The following is a 20,035-nucleotide window of genomic DNA, read 5'->3' as shown; positions in this document are numbered from 1 at the left end:
CTTTTATGTAAGAAACCCTCCTTAGTATTTACTTAGACACCTAAAATGAAGACTATATTATCAGCAATCCCATTTATGGAGCATCTGCATTGTACTGGTTCCATTGAAGGCTCTGTCTATAGTATTAAATTAAAATGAGATTTTTTCAGAGCAACCTTCTGAAGCAGGCTTTAGCCCCATTTAACAAATGAGAAAAGACAGCTTAGAAAATTTACACCTGACTAGTCAGTAGAGGAGCTGAGATTCAAATCTAGGCCTAACTTCAAAGCCTAACTTCAATGTCATACCTCTAACTTAAATGCATCCTGACTTTGACCTCTCTGTGGGAACTGACAGTATCAGCTGAGCACAAATAATTTTGTAAATATAAGAGTTCTACCTCTTCTCCACTAAAACAGCATGTAAGCAAAGCATGCACAGTGTTCTGTAAAGCAGACTACCTAGAAAATACTATTTCTAGAAATCAGCTTTGATAACGGCAGCCAGATCACAACATGGCAATAGAAACAGCTAGGTGTTGGGACCCAAACCATATAGCTGCAGTTTTTCCACTACCTCAGCACTTTTTCACATGCCTTGCTTTGTTCAGCTTTGCTTTCTTTAAAAAGCAGACAGTTTAGCAGAATTCTGAGGCCTACAGATCTGAATCTAAACTACTGATTTTATATGCTGTCCTGTGTTCTTCTTCTAAACGCCTGAGACACAGGAGAGCTCACTTTACTTTTTACTTACTCTGTCAAATGATGTGTAGAGTCTATTCAAGGGAAACTGAATACCGTAAGTCCTACTATGTAAGAAAAACAAATACCTGCAACCACCTGTCTATTTTGTGTAGCGTAATAGTGTTTCTCAAACTTTAGTGTGCATTACTCATCTGGGAACTTGATAAAATGCAGATTGCTGGGTCTTCCACCCTGAGTTTTCAATTCAATAGGTCTGGGATGGGGCCCAAGATTTCACATTTCTAACAAGTCCCCAGGTGATGCTGGTGCTGCATAAAGCAAATGACACAAAACTGAGCTTGTCTATAGGTAGGTATTACTTAAGACATGCCAACTATCTGAAAAATGACCCTCATCTAGGCATCTGCTGGACAGCTGGTTTTGAGAGTGGGACAACAGGGGAGTAACAGCCTCTGTTTCAACTCAGGTAGATCTCAGGAAGGGAATCAAAAGCAATCAGCCAAACTTGCTGTGATAACCCTGCATTTCATAATCTAATAAATTAAGAAAGTTTCAGCTCTTGCTTTCTTGGAGGATCTCTCTGGGACCAATTACCTCATGAGGAAGAATGAGAAATACTGACAATTAAAAGTGCCACAAAAAGAGGGACAGTGTTTATACTCTGGTGAGGCTCTTAGCCGCAGGGGAAATTAGGGAGCACCCACATGGCCTGGATAATGAACAATTAAAAAGAAACACAGGTAGACACTGAAGAGCTCATCCCTGTGGGAGGAAGCTAAGGCCCAATGGCTTGAGCCTTAAAGAGGAATTCTCTGAACTGATGAAAAAATATAGATGAATTTAATTTCCCAGGAGGCTCAGTGGTTAAACTGTCATTATAGAAACTCTTTGTGACTATGTAACTTGGGGTGAGGCAGGATGTCACCTAATTAATGGACTGACCATATGGCAGGAGACCTTTTTACAGAAAGCCAGGCATAAAAAGGAAAATACAACCCAAGTAGAGCTTCTGATTAATAAATGTCACTTTTTGTCATGCAACTTTATGTACAAATATGTTTTAAGTGTTGTTTCCTGTTTATATAAAGCCATAAATGACACCATCAGCCCTGGCTGTCTAGAAGGGGCCTGAGTCAAGAAAATGAGAACTAACTACCTTCATGGTGCTTTCTGGTCATCCTATGGATTGGATATTTTTGTGTATGTGTATCTAACTTATGTCTCTACTTGAAATGTGCCTATGTCCTGTTGTTCTGCTTTCAGGCAACTTCTCCATCATAATGATCCATGGGGCAGTATTCACTTGCTGACTGTTCTACTCAACTAATTCTCAGACTTTTATGGCTACCAGTACAATATAAATTACTGTAACACATTTTAATATGATTTGGATTAAGTGACAATGAAAAATGCTGCTTAGGTAAAATACCATCTAGAAATGAAATACCTAATGATTTGTGAAAAAGCATTGAGCAAGCTCCAGTGAACAAGCAAATTACTACAGGACACTTTGCTTGTGGAATCTGTCAGCGCCACTGTATCTGGGTCTATTGTCAAATAAAGCATATTGTGTTGGTACCACAAAAGTAAAGAGATGCAACAGCAGAAGAGGAATTGAGTTTCAGTCAAAAGGCAGTTGTGATGTTTTCTGAAAAACATGGAACTTGCAGAAATGATACCCAAGTTGAAATCTTGCCTCTTCAACTTTCTAACTGTGTGACTTTAAGAAAATCTTTTACCTACCTGAGACTCACAATTTTTATCTATAACTAGGTAAAATGTGGAATAAACTTGCTCTCACAAGACTGTGGTGGCATCAAATAAATTATTTTTAACCATATACATAATAATATGCCTGATATTTGGGAAAGTCTCCATATTAGCAAAGGGCCTAAACACATGGGATTTTCTTTACTCCCTCCTGAAACATCATTAACATGACAGTTAAGGAATTATGTAAATTATAAAGAGCCATAAAGAAAGATAAAAAAGTAAAGGATATGCCACCAGGTGAGATATTAGCTAAATTTTCAAGAATTTAAAGTAGGTTATAAGAGTGGCAACTGACTTAACATAAATAAGAAAACTGGAACTTATGTCTCCACAGATGGGAGAGGCCAATAAAAATCAAGCCATCTTGAATACAATAATATCAGAGGGGCTCAGGAATTGAATGCATGAGGTATTCTTCAAGGCTAGAAACAGGACTGGTTGAAAGTCTAAAGAACGATTAGAAGGTTAGATCCCTTATCTTATGGTAAGATGCAGTGATTATTTCTGTAAATATTGAACAAGAGAGTTTCAATGATCAGGGATGTTGGACACCATGAGGAAATGAGTCAAGCTCTCTACTGAAAAATGGGAATTAAGTAAAAGTTGACATGCTGAATGGTGAAAAGTCCATTCCCCCATCCCCTTTTTCAATCTCAGAATGCTGGCAAAGAGAACATCTCTTTAGCGTAATTGGCTCAACAGAAAAGACCTAAGATTGTCATATTCAGGAGTCACTCAACAAAATGGCCAGAGCAACTTACCTGAGTACCGTACAGTCAAGTCCACCAGTCAACAATTTCTGTCTATATCCATGGAGTTTGAAATTAGCATTTTAGTGTCTCATTCTTAAATAGTAACAGACAACCATGGATCAGCAGTATTGGCAAAGACCAGTGTAAACAAATGTAAGGCACCAAAACGTAATATATATCAAATTCCAAATTGAAATGCAAAACATCCCTCCAAACAGGTAGCCAAAGACTATTTGTACAATTCTGGAATTCCTCACTCATGTTCAGGAGAAAACAGGTAAAGAGAAAGGAAAACTGAGAGAAAGATTTCTTTGAAGAAAACTGTGCTATGAGTGCCTCATCACCACCAAGAAAGATGATGTATAATCCTGTTATCAAGATAACCTGAGGTTATCACTCAGGTTAAAAGAGAGACTTCAGTGGGACCACTCAGAGAGCTGGATATGTGTGCCTTGGCATTAGTGAGATGCAGTTAGTGGTATCAGAGTTATCCCTGGAAAAAGTCCACAGGTGAGTCTGGCTGAAAGAGCCTATGGCAGCTGAATAGAAACATGCAGCTAAAAATTAATTGTAACTCCACTGGCTGTCAGAGAAAACAGTAAGTTATCCACGGTCCTTCTGTGAAAATTTGAGTGGAATAGATGATCTGGAACCATGTTAATAATTTCTAAGGGTTCACTAGGGGGGAACAATGAAAGCCCCTTGAAAAAAAGAATCTTTACAAAACAAATCCTCAAAGAAACATGACAAGGACAGAACAGCCAGTCAAGACACGTAAAGGGCAATCAAGAGTTCACTGTTGGACCTGTGTTAATCCCAAAAAGAATTCAGGGAAAAAAGTCAGAGCTAAACACTGGCCAGGCCTGGAGAGCATACAGCCAATTTAATAACAATTCCAGACAAGTTAGACCTTCCTGCCTTCCATTCTCATCTCCATCCTCCCTAGTGTTTCAAGCCTACAGCAGGCAGGTGTCAATGCTGGCAATAAGGGTGAGGGTGGTAGATAACAAAGTGGGGTCAGGAGAAATGAAAGGCCATACCCCTGTCCTCACCTCCTGCAGCTTGAAGGTCCTAAAAAAGAGAGGGAGTGGCTGTTACTTTTAAAGTGCTGTAAGCCTTAACTATTACACAGACCGAATTACCTATGGGCTTAGTTTTTGTGTTTTGTTTCTTAAATTGATTTTATATTTAGAACGGTTTTTTAAGAGTAATCAGAAAAGACAGAAGACTGCACCAGCTTTTACTTGTAAGAGAGGAGAAATCCTTCCCCACTGAGTTCATTCTAAAAGGACAGGAAAAAAAAAACAAAGTAAAGCAGCTTTCTGATTCCACGTTGCTCAAAACAAACATAAAAAGAAGAAAATTTATAAAAAACGACGATTCAGAAAACACATGAAACAAACATACAAAGGGGGAAGAATGGGTCATGTAGAAAGGATCAAGGATAAAAAAAATTTTAATAAAAACTTGCCAACTATGGAAGATAGAAGACGGTGAAGCAATGTCTTCAGAATTATGAAGGAAAAGAGTTTCCACTTAGAATTCTATCCCCAGGCAACTTAAGGGAAATGACAGAATAAAAATATTTTCAGATATTCAAGTTCTCAAAAATTCTTTCTCAGAAAGCTACTAGGGGATTTTCCCCACCAAAATAAAGGTGGTAACATGTATAAAACATAGACATGGGACCCAGGAAACAGAGCATCCAAAGAGGAAAGTAATAAAAGGAATTTCTAAGAGTAATTACTAGATATAATTCTAAGTTACTGAACCAGAATGACTGTTACTCAGCAGGAAGAAATCATTTCATGTTGAATCAGGAGGAAGAAAGTCTCCTAGAGGGGTATCTCCAGCAAAAAAATAAGAAGGAAAGAAAGGAAAAGAAACTGACTTATTGCCAGATATAGTTGACCATTTTGAAAAGAATTTCACAGTTCTGTTACCTAACTTAGTGATAAGTACAATGAAAACAAAGCTAATTTCATAAAGGATTCAAATGTTAACTTAAGAAAAAAATGAATTTATACAAAAAGGACACTGTGATAATAATATTAACATTACTATACCTCCGTGTGCTTGGCACTGTTCTAAATTCTATGCTTGTATTGTCTCTAAATCCTTATAACAACCCTATAAGGTAGGCAATTTCATTAGGACTATTTTACTGATGAGGAAAGTGAGGTACAGAGATGTTAAATGACTTGAACAACATCATACAGTGAATAAATACCACAACCCAGATTTGAACCGGGAAGTCTGACTCTAAAATCCAGACTCTAGTGTAGTCAGTTTGCTACATGGCTTGCTTGTGAGCAGTATTTTATCATTGTCAACATATACACACTGAATACTGATCTAATCTGTAATTATGACATAATTATACATTGAAAAAACAGGGGAGGGGAAATATGTTGGGACTGAGTGAGGTAATAATAACATTTCTAAATCTCATCTTCCCTCCTAGACAGTCAATACATAATGGTTGAAACTGGAAAAATAAAACAACCTATAACAAGATAAGTTATTATTTAAAACACATAAGCAGGCCAGGCACGGTAGTTCATGCCTAATCCCAGCACTTTGGGAGGCCGAGGCAGGCAGATCATGAGATGAGAAGTCCAAGACCAGCCTGGCCAATATGGTGAAACCCCGTCTCTACTAAAAATACAAAAATTAGCTGGCCGTGGTGGCAAGTGCCTGTAGTCCTAGCTACTCGGGAGGCTGAGGCAGAAGAATCGCTTGAACCCGGGAGGTGGAGGTCGCAGTGGGCCGAGATCGCACCAGAGATCGCACCACTGCACTCCAGGCCTGGGCAACAGAGCAAGACTCCATCCAAAAAACACACAACAACAACAACAACAACAACAAATGAGTAAATAACAGAAGAAACAGCTAAGAAAATTTGGAGAGGAGAACTGGATTTGGGGATGAGAACGAGACATTTTCAATATTCAACAAGAAAAGTCTTTTTCAATGTTACCCTTGAAGTAATATTTGAGGTTTTAAACTATGCATTTGTATTTCTGTGATTTAAAAAATCAATTTAAAGGGAACTTATAAATGTTGGAGAAAGGTAGAGAGGGATGGTGTCTAGTACTGCAATGGGCGCTTCGATAGTAGTGATAGGAACCAGGACTCCCACGACTACCAGGAAGGGTGTTGCTGGTCTTATAACTACCCACTGGGGTGTGGGATACAACCTCTCAAGTTGGGTCATACCTTCTGCACCAAACACCTCTCCACAGTGAGAGCAGAAGAAGTGTTCTGGGTGCCAGGTCTGGTTCATTGCTGTCAGCACTTTCTGAAAAGGGAACACACAGATATTACAATGATGCAGAGTTGTAAAGCATGACTCTGGCTCTGAATGAGTGATTGAAAGCTGGAGAGGAGTGGGGATTTACTTACATCCAGGATGGGAGCAGCGCAGTAAGCGCAGCGTGGAGAAAAAAGTTGGTGGTAGTCGTTGGGGCAGTAGGCCAAGCCATTCCGCTCAAAGAAGGGACTGGAGCCAATCTCTTCTTTGCAATGAGTACAGACAAAATGTTCAGGATGCCATGATTGCCCTAGAGCATGGATCACCTGTGGAGTGAAATGAAGCCTGACACAGGAGCCCAGTTGAGTGCTCTATAGCCTATAGGTTGCACAACTCTAGGGAGCACTCTTCACACTGTACCCCTTGTAGACAACACCCTGTGGAATTACACAACACTGAGGCCTAGACCTAGGTTCCACCTAAGGCCATCTGTTATCTGTGCTTTATGGATTGATAATAAAAGGATGCCCACTTCCCTGACTGATCACTGTGATGAAAGCCTGTAAATGTTCACAACCACTCCACTGCCACAGGGTGTGGCCGAAACAACATAGAGCACATTAATGACAGACAAGTTGTAACTGTAGCCTTGGCATGGAAGGGACCCCTGGAAGAGGAAAAGGCCAAATGACAGTTTTAATTCCTCTACTTTGAACACTTTATTCCATGCCCTATGCAGTCAGGTCTCAAAGCCTTTTATCATAGCTTTGGTGAAGGATGATGCAGAACAGGGGTCTGCAGCTGTGACTTGGAGCTGAGTTCAGCTGAAAATTGTAATCAATTTAGACTGGGAATGTCTGAACAAAGGGAGCAGTGAGAAAGGTCATCTCAGTAAAGGCAGTACAGAAAAATGGTTAAGAACTCACTCGGGAGAGAGTCTACTGGTTTCAGATCTTATCTCTACTTCTTACTAGGCCTTGGATATGTCCATTAATGTCTTTGAGCCCTTAGCTTCCTTATCTTCACAAAGGGAGCAACCATGCTTCTTGAAGGGCTGATGTGACCATTAAATGAGGAAATACTTGTAAAGCACTTAGCTCAGTGGCCAGAGCACTGTGATTAGTAATTATCCATGACAAGTAAAACATCTCAAATTATAAGGAGAACGAGCAATCCTTGGGACAGAGAAAGACACAGAAGGCTGTAGGACCAAAATTTCAGCCCATCTCACCTTCCCAGCAATCGGTTTCCGGCAGGATGCACAATGGCCCTTGGGCACTGTGGCAATGCCAAGGTCCTGCAATTCCTGCTCCAGACCCCCGAGCATTGAGTCCAGGGAGGCCTTGTGATCCTGCTTGTCTGGTAAGTGTTTCTTGCCAGCATCTGCTCTCACTGCAACCTGGCCCAAGGGAAGAACCAAGAACAGAATCAGTCTCATGTATTTCTATTCTCACTGGCATCTTCTAATGACTCTATAAATTCACCTTTACTGACTGATCTCTTAGCCTCTCCCCAGCCTTCCTCCAAGGCATTGGAAGAATCTAAAATTTCAACACCAATAAAAATATTGTCATCTCCCTTTCATCCTAAACTCCTCAGGCCAAATGAAATCTGACTAATCTTCTGTTTGTAAATCTTTTCTTAACATAGGAATTTTAGTACATGAAAATGATACCCTTTGAAGATCTTAGGATGACCCCAGTTCAAAAACTAGTCACATCTCCATTTTACTCACTTATTTGGCAGTATTTGTTGAATACCTGGTTTGTGCCAATCATTGCTCTAAGCACTTGGATTAAAGCAAGGATAAGACAGACCAACTGTCTGGTCTCATGGAATAGAATTCTGTGGGTGATAGACAATAAACAATTAAACAAACAAATATATGTTATAATGTCAGATAGAGATGTTATATAGAGAGATAGAAATGACACACGAAGATGGTGAGAATAATTGATTTAGATGGAGGTAATAATCAAAGAAGGCCCCTCTAAGAAAGTAATATTTGAGTAGATACTTGGGACTCAGAAATATTGGCATTTATGGGAAAAGCATTCTAGGGGAGGGAAGGCCCTGAGGAAGAAAACAACTTGGCACATTAGAAGGAAAGTCAAAGAAATCAGTGGGGCTAAAGCAGAGGGAGTGAGATTCAACACAGCAGGAGAAGGTGATCGAGAGAGAGAGGCAAAGATCACATAGGAACCTCATGGTAAACACTTGGGTTTTATTCCAAGGTGATGGGAGCCATTGCAGGATTTCAAGCACAGGAGTGAAGGAATCTGGAGGATCCCTGTGGTAGCTGAGTGGAGAATTAAGTGTTGACAAGCAAGAATGAACATAGGGAGATTAATCAGATAATGACTTAGATCAGTGTTATAGGAGAAGGTGGTGAGAAGTCGTCAGATAAGACTTGTTGATTGATTGGAATTATTTAAGCAAAGTCCAAAATTATTATAAACCATTCAAAGAAAGATCCTTACTTTAAAAAAAAGCCAGGGGGTGGTGGGGCTAATTGACCCTTCATAACCTCATATTCTGCTTCTGGCTCTCTCTACTCCTTTCCAGCTGAGCGACTGCTACCATCTATCTACGGAATACTTCACTCATCAGAAAACTACAATGGCTCTCCATTGCCTCCACATCAAGTCTGCACTCATCAGACAGACATTCAAAGCCTCCCATCCACTGTCCTCCCTTTTTATCTTTCCCAATCTCATCTTTTATTAATACTATGTTGTAAAAGGCCTCCATTGTTTAGGCCAGCTGGGCTCTTCAGTCTCCTGAATGTGATCTGTTACTGTCTGCCTTAAGACCTCTACTTATCCTACTTTTACTGCCTGTTAAACATCACATTGTCAACAATCAAAATGCTCATTTTCCTTCAAGACATTTTGATCATCTGACAGACATCCTTCCTCCTCTAATATATGTTAGTTAATATTCAAGAGGTTAGTGTTCAGAAGGTTAGTGTCTGAAAGGTCTGAAGGGGTGACTGACATTAATTATGAAAAATAAGTAAAAATACAATATAACTACATCTACACCTACATCTCTATCTCTTCACTGGTACCTTCCAGAATACTTCTGAACAGATATAGAAGAGACAGGAAATTCTGCCTATCTCCAGTGGGGCAGAACTGGATGGCTAGGCTACAGAGCTGAGAAGGAAACAGTTTTAAGTGCAAGCTTTTTGTACTTTTGATTTTTGTACAACGTGAAGGTGAAGCTTATTCAAAAGATAAATGGGGCCAGGAACAGTGGCTCATGCCTGTAATCCTAGTACTTTGAGAGGCTGAGGCAGACAGGTCACCTGAGCTTAGAAGTTTGAGGCCAGCCTGGGCAACATAGCAAAACCTCGTCTACTAAAAATACAAAAATTAGCTGGGCATGGTGGCGCATGCCTGTAATCCTAGCTACTCAGGAGGCTGAGGCACTAGAATCGCTTGAACCCAGAAGGTAGAGGTTGCAGTGAGCCGAGATCACGCCACTGCACTCCAGCCTGGGTAACGGAGTAAGAATTCGTCTCAAAAAAAAAGATGGCGTTGTAAATTAAAAATTTAAATAAACCAAGATACATGTTAAATCAATTAGAAACACAACACAATTAAATCTAATGTACATTTTTTTCTAGTATTTTCAGATATATAGCATAATGAGCCAATCTACCCAGCTTTATTATAGAGACTGGCCCATCAAAGGATGTAAGCCATTAAGGAAAACTTGTTTGTAATGTTTATTTATTCATCTCGCTAATAAATATGTGTTGCTCACAATGTATCAGGCCCTGTGTTGAGCACTGGGAGTCCCAAGGTGAGCTCTAAAGATAAGGTCCCTGCCCCCTCCAATCACACACGTTCTTACATACTGCTTTGAAATTATTTCACAGTCACCTCATGAGTATATGTCAAATCCTCCAACCAGATTTAAAATGGTTGGATTCTCTGCCTTAAGGATTCTGGATTATATTTCCTTAATAAATCTTTAAGCCTATTTATCTGAGATTTTCATTCCACGCCAGACCATGTGAGCTCACCACTTTAGAGGTGTTCTAGAGACTAGAACAAAGAGGCAGATTTTATCTCAATATGGGCTTGGGACTTCTCACCCTTCCTACTGTCAGAACTACACTTTGATCTCCCCTGCTGTGTCTCAGCTTGCTCACTGGTATCCTCTGTCCTGCTTAGTCAGGTCTCTTTAACAGTCCTTTCGGCCAGGCACAGTGGCTCACGCCTGTAATCCGAGCACTTTGGGAGGCCTAGGCAGGTGGATCACGAAGTCAGGAGTTTGAGACCAGCCTGGCCAAGATGGTGACACCCTGTCTCTACTAAAACTACAACAAAAATTAGCTGTGCGCAGTGGCGGGGACCTGTAATCTCAGCTACTCAGGAGGCTGAGGCAGGAGGATAGCTTGAACCCAGGAGGTGGAGGTTGCAGTGAGCCAAGATTGCGCCACCTCACTCTAGCCTGGGTCACAGAGCAAGATTCTGTCTCAAAAAAAAAAGAAAATCCTTCCACATTATCAAGCCTTAGATACCTCTGCCATCAGGACTCGTTGCAACGAACACCACCTTTCTTCCCATCTCTTTATGTCCAAACTCTGCCAGTTCTTCAGAGTCCATCCCAGGTTTCAACTATCTGATTAAATCTCCAAAATCTCTCTATATCCGTAATGTTTGCTCCACATATGTTTGCAAACCACCTGGCTTTTATTCTATAAATGTTAAAAAACTGATGCCTCATTTTGCCAAGCACACTCCAGCTCCTTGAGATCAAAGTCTATATTATATATTAATTTTTGTGTCTAAATGACACATAGTACAAAGATGGGTTAATTCATGGAATTAAATTTAGTCTGGAAAAAGCAATGACAACTTAGGAAAATTCCTAAGTGGGAGAATGCAGAGCTGAGTTCCACAAAGAAAAACTGGTGACCCCATGGGCCCTGTTTATCATCTGGACTGCACTCACCTTGGCCTGCATCTCAGTCAGGTGAGCCATGAGCTCATCCAACTGAGCAGCTGCTGACGTTTTAGAAGGTGGTGGTGATACCTTTGGCTCTTGGGCTTCACTACAGAGGGAAAACAAAAAAAGTCATACGAACAAATCAAAACTCAAATAATGTTAAACCACACATAAAGTACTGGAAATGCAATTGTAATAATGAATCCCTTGGATATAAAGCTAAAATCAGAGATGGGGTATTTAAAAATACATATTAATATGTACTAGACTGAAAATCTAAACAAGTTCTCTCTGCCTTTTGTCTCTATTTCTCCCTGGCCATCTAAGTTATAAAAAGTATTATATCTCCTGTCAGTTATTGTCAAAAAATAAAAATAAACTAGAATATAGAGCAGGCATCAACAAATAAGGTCCTTGGATCAAATCTGGCCACGTCCATTCATTTACTTACTGTCTATAGTTGCTTTTCTGCATAGTTGGGTAGTTGCTACAAAGACTTTACAGTCCATGAAGCCTAACAAACTTCCTATCTGCCTCTTTATAGAACAAGTTTGCAAATCTCTGGTGCAGAAAGTTTAGATAATATATGTGATGATGATTTCCTATTCATATAATTGTAAGTAAATTATAAATAAATAAAACTTTGGACCCAATAAACAGAATATGGATTCTATTCAAGTATCTGCATAATCATTAGTAAAATTAACCATGTATGAGGATACAAAGTAAGGCTCAACAAATTTTTTAAAGTACATCATATAGACCATATTCTTAGATTGGAGTGAATAGAAGTACAAATTAATCATAAAAACTATCCACTTAAGAAAAAACAAAGCACTTCTAAATAATTCTTGGGATAAAAAAGATTAAACTGAATTTCAAATCAGATAGAAATAGCAATGAAAACACACACACACATGCACACACACACACACATGTCTTTGGGAGTTGAAAGCTAAATGTTACTGAGAAGAACATATATAGATAGCCTTAAGTGTGATATTAAAAAATGAGGAAGATCACAAATAAACAAAACTTTCAAGTCAAGAGTCTCAAATCTAAAATAATTGAACAGAAGGAATAAATGCATAAATTAATGAAATAGAAAACAAGAAATAAACCAAAAACTGACAGTTTTGGGGGTATTGTTGTATAAAATTTCCAAATACATAGAAAAATATAGAACATTACTTCATTCTATATGTAGCCCAGAAACTTTTTAAAATCAAAGAAAAAACGATGTGCATGCATGAGAGAGAGAAGGTTAAATAAAATTAGTTGAAATGTGTTTTTTTAAAAAGACATAAAAAATTTTAAAAAGTCATGGCAAGGTGGTGTTTATACTGTTCATCCAAAACTAGTTCAAAATTAGGAAAAAGATTAATATAATTCATTAACAAATAGGAGAAAAACTTTATAAACACAATGATAAAAGTTGTGCTGAAAAAGCAGTGGAAGACAAATTTAACAACCCTTCCTGTTGTTTAATATCAAGAAAAATAAGAAAAAGTCTATAAACTGATAAAATGTTTCCATAAGAAATCTATAGCAAATCTCATAATTAATAGTCAAATATTAAGCAGATTTCTAATTAAGAGATAAGTTGGACATAGATCCTATTATCATTGGCAATCTTCAACACTATTCTAGAATACATTATCAAACACATTTAAAAGTAAAATAAGAGAACTATATAGTTGAAAAAAGGCAGCACATCTTCATTCTTTATTTTAAAATAGATGCTATAATAATTTCCCAGGAAAATGTAAGATAAGTGACTGAACAACCATTGGAATGAATAAAAAAGATCAGGGTGGCAATTAGATACAAGAATAAAATGAAGCAGCCTCTTTCCTATTGACCATCAATAAGCAGTTTGAAAATCCAATGAGAAAAAAAGAACCTGTTCACAATTCTAACAAAAGTTATAAAATATCAATAATATATTTAACAAAAAATGTGCAAGAATTCTATGAAGAAAAACCATTGGCAGACATAAAGGAAGATCCACATATCCAATTAAACAATGAGCAAAGGACCTGAATAGATGTTTCTCCAAAGAAGAAATAAAAATGGCCAAAAGGTATATGAAAGGGTATTCAACACCATTAATCATCAGGGAAATGCAAATCAAACTATTGTGAGATACCACTCAAAAACAGATGGCTATTCTCAAAAAGTCAAAAGATGGCAAATGTTGGCCAGGGTATGGAGAAAAAAGAACACTTATACACTGTTGGTGGGAATGTAGATTGATACAGCCATTATAGAAAATAATATGGAGGTTTCTAAAGAAATTAAAAATAGAAATACCACATGACACAGAAATCCTTCCTCTGGGCATACACAAAATAAATGAAATTACCACTTCGTAAAGATATCTGCACTCTTACATTCATTGCAGCATTATTCACAATAGCCAAGAGATGGAAACAACTTAAGTGTCCATCAATGAATGGACACCAATGGAATAAAGACATTGTGAAATATGCACACATACATAGCAGAATATTATTCAGCCTTAAAAAAAAGGAGATTCTGCTATTTGTCATAGCATTGATGAACTGGAAGGACATTATACTAAGTTAAATAAGAAAGAAAAATATTGCATGATTTCACTTATAGGTGGAATTTTTTTTTGTTACTTAAAAAGGTCAAACATGTAGATATATCGGTGATGAGGGGCAGGAAAGGGAGTGAAAATGGGGACATGTAGGTTAGAGAATATGAAGTAGCAGATATGTAAGACGAACAAGCCTAGAGATCTAATGTACAACATAAGAACTATCGGTAATGAAATTGTGTTGTATTTAGGATTCCTGCTGAATGAGTAGATTTTGGCTGTTCTTGCCACAAAAACAAACAAAAATGTGTGACTGTGTGAGATAATAAATATGTTAATTTGCCTCACTATAGTAACCATTTTACTAACTATTCATATCCCATAACATAATATTGTACACCTTAAATATGCACAATGAAATGTATTTTTTGAAAAGAAGTCCTGCATAAATGAAGATAAATATTATGTCAGTTTCCCCTAATTAAATTGTAAATTCAATGTAATTCACATAAAAATTCTGACATAATTATTCAAGCTAATTAGTAAGGTGATGTTAACATTTATGGGATAGAACACTCAAGACAATTTTGCAAAAAAAATAGGAGGGGTGTGTGGTGTCTCACACCTGTGGTCCCAGCACTTTGGAGGTCCAGGTAAGAGAATCACTTGGGACCTGGAGTTTGAGAACAACCTAGGAAACATGAGAGAGACCTGGTCTCTATAAAAATTAAAAGTTTTAAAGAAAAAAAAAAAAAACCAGGAGGGAAGATTTGTCTTGATAGATGGGGTGTCTTATAGAGTAACAATAATTAAATTTGTATGATGTTGGTAAAAAAAAAAATAGATACGGCTGGGTGTGATCGTTTATACCTGTGATCACTCTGGGAAGCTGAGGCAGGAGGACTGCTTGAGCCCAGGAGTTTAAGACCAGCCTGGGCAACATAGGGAGACCCTGTCACTACAAAAATTTAAAAATCAGCCAGATATGGCGGCACACACCTGTCGTCTCAGCTACTCAGGACGCTGGAGCAGGAGGATCACTTTGGCCCAGGAGGCCAAGGCTGCAGTGAGTTGTGATCATACTACTGCATGCCAGCCTGGACAACAGAAGCAGAATGAGACCCTGTCAAAAAAACAAAAACAAACAAACAAAAAAAAAAAAAAAAAGAGAGAGAGAAGAAAGAAAAGAAAGGAAAGGAAAGGAAGAAGAAAAAGAAAAAGATAAAGATAAAAAACAAATAGGTCAAAGGAGTAGATTAGAAAACCCAGAAACAGGCTCTTGCACCTAAAAGAACTTCCTATATGATCAATGTGGCATTTCAAATCACCCAAAACAGACTACTCGACTCAATGAATAACAACGTATTTGGGACAAAATAAATATGAATCCCCAACACACCATATACATGAATAAATTTGAGACAAATTAAAGATAGATATAAATATTTTTAAATGTAATGATAATAAAAAAATGAAGAATATATTTTACAATTTGGGGTAATGAAGGTCTTCCTAAGATGGACACAAAATTCTGAAGTGATGTCAAAAATGAAAATAAAATTGATACAGCTAAGTTCACAAAACTTAAATATAAACAAATATTTAAAACATAATATTCAAGAGTTTAAAGAAACCTGTAAATAATTTAGAAAAATAGAAACCTGAGCTAAGGATTCTTTTAAAAAGCAGGCTTCAGAAAAAGAAACCCAATGTTTATTACCATATAAAAATACCCTCAATCTCATTAATCTTTAAATTGGCAATTTAAAGCAATGAGATACCAATATTTACCTATTAGCTGAAATTTTAAAAGAGGGATAATATGCAGTGTTGGCAAAATATGAATTATATATATATACATACACATTTATATATACCATAGATAGTTAAGTAAACTTATAAACACTTTGCAAGGCAGTGTCTATCAACATTTCAGATGCATATACCACTTGATTCAGCAATTTTGCTACTAAGAATCTATCCTACAGAAAAATTGGACATATATATATAAATATATGTGCAAGGACGTTTATTAGGGTACAGTTTCTATGAGCAAGTTGGAAATAAACCAACAGAGCTAAAGTAAAATAAACTATGGTTCATCCATGCTATAGAATAACATGCAACTGCTAAGCAGACATAGATTTATGTGAACTAAGAAAGACTTCCAACATACATTGTTAACATAAAAAAAGAAAAGCCAGAACAATATGAAAATTATACTTCCAGTCTGGTGCAGTCACTCATGCCTGTAATCCTAGCACTTCAGGAGGCTGAGGTAGGAGGACTGCTTGAACCCAGGAGTTCAAGACCAGCCTGGGAAACATAGGGAGATTCCATCTCTATGAAAAATTTCAAAATTAGCTGGGTGTGGTAGCACATGCCTGTGGTCCCAGCTACTTGGGAGGCTGAGATGAGAAGATAACTTGAGCCCAGGAGGTCAAGGCTGCAGTGAGTCGAGATAACACCACTGCACTCCATCCTGGGCAATAGAGAGAGATCCTGTCTCAAAGAAAAACAGAAAGAAAAAATATACTTCCATTTATATAAATGTATAAGCCCATGTACATAAGTGTGAATATGCACACACATAAGTCTGTAAGGAGAAGAACCTGACAGCAGTAACCCATGGAGTTGGTAATGAGTTGGTGAGAGGAAAGACTCTAACTGGAGTGGTCTCACTTTTCACCCTATGTATACATTTCCAAAATCTGCGACTGTTTATGCACATGAGTTTATGAAACAGTTTTGTATCTTAAGTTATATTTTTAAAATAAAACAAAACACAGGTCATCTATACTAGGAAAATAGCTAACACACATGGTCAATAGATGAAGTAGTGGAGGTGACAGATGAGACAGTAGTGCAATTCACCTGTATATCTCAGTTATACACATACACACACACACAATGATTCTACAAACAACCTTCAGTAAAGTACATAAACACAGTCAGGGTGTAAAGGTTTCTATTTTAAATTGTTTTAAAATATGAAATTAATACATGTTAAGTGTAGAATATTTGAAAACTACAGAGAAATATAAAGAAAAAATTTTAAACACACCTAATCCCCTTTTCAGGAGGCAATTACTCTGGACGTTTCGGTTGATACCATTACACTTAACTATGATTGTGTGTAATTTTAGAAAACTCAAATTATATGTTTTTCCTACTCTTATGCAAACATTTTTCTATCTTCTGCAACCATAATAGATAGCATTTATTGACTGTCTGTCTACACTATGCCTGACACTCTATACAGAGCTTTACACAGGTTCTCTTTAAATCTTTTATAATGACAACCTTAAGAGCTGGTATTGTCTCCTCCAAATGAAAAAACTGGGGCTTAGAGAAGTTAAAAACTTTTTTGTACATAATACAAACATGATTCCACAGTCAGTTACCTTTTTATACCTTTTGACCCAGTGATTTCACTTCTTAAAATTTACTCTAATTTGGCAAGTAACAAAGAGCTTGGGCCTGCAAACTGCAAAGTTTGTGCTGTCTGTCCTGAATTGTCTGCCAAAATAATGTTTAAAGGCTATATGGTTTTCAAATATATAATGTATTATACAATTTATTAAACCAATAATTTATTGCTGGACACCTAGATTGTTTTCTGTCATTATTATAGTCAATACTGCTAAACAAATATTTGCACCCATGTTTGATCATTTATATAGAGTAAATTTTAAGAAGTGAAATCACTGGGTCAAAAGGTATAAAAAGGTAACTGACTGTGGAATCATGTTTGTAATCAACATTAATCAACAAAGCTTAGCTAACAACGCACCAAACCAAAACCCTCTGTCTCACGACCCCTCAAGCCTTTTCTCTCTCATCTGCACAAAGATGCAAAGCCACAAATAAAAGTAAATATTCTGTCTTTCACTAAATATATTTTCAAAAATGAAAACACACACTTACTACTTATCTTTATGTATTTACCAGCCAGGAAAAAAGTAGAAGAAAAGTGGATACTTTTCTCTCTTAAGAAGAAAAGACTATCTTTTGGATACGACATGTCTCATGTTCTCTTATTTTTGATCATTTAACAACAAGGAAAATATAAGAGGAAAATGGATATCTCTTAAGATAAAAGATTTATCTTTTAGGTACGACATGGCCCTCTACTAGATGCAAGATTTTTTATTTTAATCTGAGAGCAAAAATGGTCAAGTATGCAAGTAATTGATTCAATCCATCTTGGATGTTTCCAAGAAGGTACAGTGGAGCTTTTTCTCACAGCTCGGTCAGTCATAATCCCTTGGTAGGTGCTGCCACAGGCAAATGGCTTGGGAATACCAAAGGCAGCAGGACTGTGAACACATTCTGCTGCCCTATGCCCAAATGTAGAATAAATGCAGTTTCTTAGCAGGGCTCGTATATTCCTAAAAACCGTCCCATCTCACAGTTGGGGCAAATTTGTGCTTATTCAAAGAATTCCTATTGGTTTTTAACTAGAGTCCTAGTGCAGTGTAGAAAGGGAAACAGATCATTGTTATAATACTCCAACAGTTATTGAGTAAATAGTATAACATTCTATATAAGAAATGAGAGACTTTGAAGAGTTAACGATTACAAATTAAAGTGCCTGCTGCAGGAAATATTCCTGAAAAGAGAAGAGCCTTTGATTCGTTCCCTGACCTTTTGAAGATAGTAAAGATGCTTGGCTATGTCATCAGCAGCAACTTACTTCATTGCTCAGAGATTTCAGTAACACAAATCACAAAAGATGCATCTAAAAGAATCCAGACTTAAGCAAGGGGCTTCATTGTGCTGAGTATTTTTTCCCCTACTTATTTCTCTGTTATATTTTTATGACTTGTTCCTCTCGATTATTAGCAGAATTATTTTTGTTTATGGAAAAGATACATTTCTAAATTATTGCTCATGTTGCTATTGATATGTTACTATACTAGAAATGTTATTCCATCGTTATATGCAGATCTAGTATTGAAAATACTTTCAAGGTATGTTAAAAGCAATGTTTAGTTCATTTAAGCAAGCCAGAGTACATAGCAGAAACAGAATGCAGGAATATAGTTTGTGTGTCTAATATCCCATTTATATGCTATTCTTGCCAGCTCAGAGTGACACCAGTCTCAGGGATGTGCATCCATCTATTATATATTTACTAGGTCACCTGGATTTTATGTCACTCTCCCACAGAGGCCTGCCTACACAGCAAGTATCATTCAGTAATGGGGAGTACCTCAAAGGCCAGTCAGGAAAACACAAACTACATGAGTACACAGAAAGAATTTAGTCCAGAAACTTGATTACACAGGTGAGGGGAGAGCTAAGAAGCAAAACAGAAGACACTGAGTAACCCAGAAGCCACTACTACCCCTAAGCCAAAGGGACAAAGAAAAGAGGAAAAGTTACCAGAAATAGGGGCCCAAGTCAACAGGCAGAAGCTGAAACCACAGCAGACCTGTTGTGCTCCAGCTGAAGTCATAAAGAAGATAAAGCTGCTGACAGAGATCCTGTGGAAATAGAGCGACTTGAGGGGGAAACGCCCTGGATTTCATTGCTTTTTACCCTGCAGTCTTTCCACAGTGCCTCCCATTGGTTGAAGACAGTGAGGACCAACTGATCCTGGAGCCTGGAAGACCCAAGGGGTCAGCTCCCCTGGAGCAATAGAAGGAGGAAATCATGGGAAATAGGCCAGAGAGGCCTATACTATGAGGAAGAGAGTGTCAATAAGTTAGTATTGGTAGACCATCAATTAATCAGTGCCAGATATACAGGCTGTTGGTTGGGCTAGTTTTCATGTTATATGTTCATGCATTCACTCGCATTTCTATTGGAGTCTTGGTTTCCTAGATTTAAGAAACCAAGTATTTACTGAGAACCTATTGTGTGCCAGCCACTTTTTGTTATTGTTTTCCTTCGTTTTTATTTTTCATAGGGGTTTCAGGGACTGGGGAGGGACTAGGAGGAATTCTCACCTGGCAACATCCTTGGAACTAGAACAAACTGGCAATATGTATCAACAAATTGAACTCACCTTCACCAAAGTAAAAAGCATCCTTAAGAGGGAAGT

General features: G+C 37.6%; 1 protein-coding gene across 2 annotated transcripts in view; it reads right to left on the bottom strand.

Annotated features, from left to right (window-relative positions):
* LPXN (leupaxin) overlaps window positions 1-20,035 on the bottom strand; it is a 45,068-nt gene that overhangs the window by 12,593 nt on the left and 12,440 nt on the right. For both annotated transcript variants that reach the window (XM_023215540.2, XM_023215542.2), the window contains 4 exons: window positions 11,430-11,529; window positions 7,693-7,860; window positions 6,614-6,787; window positions 6,428-6,509 (listed from right to left, as the gene is read on the bottom strand). In XM_023215540.2, the coding sequence (XP_023071308.2) occupies window positions 6,428-6,509; window positions 6,614-6,787; window positions 7,693-7,860; window positions 11,430-11,529 (524 nt within the window). The remainder of the gene's footprint in view (window positions 1-6,427; window positions 6,510-6,613; window positions 6,788-7,692; window positions 7,861-11,429; window positions 11,530-20,035) is intronic.

The sequence above is a fragment of the Piliocolobus tephrosceles genome, chromosome 13 (assembly GCF_002776525.5).
Source record: "Piliocolobus tephrosceles isolate RC106 chromosome 13, ASM277652v3, whole genome shotgun sequence".
Classification (NCBI taxonomy): domain Eukaryota; kingdom Metazoa; phylum Chordata; class Mammalia; order Primates; family Cercopithecidae; genus Piliocolobus; species Piliocolobus tephrosceles.
The sequence above is the reverse complement of the archived record's forward strand: the minus strand, read 5'-3'. Positions and strand labels throughout refer to the sequence as shown.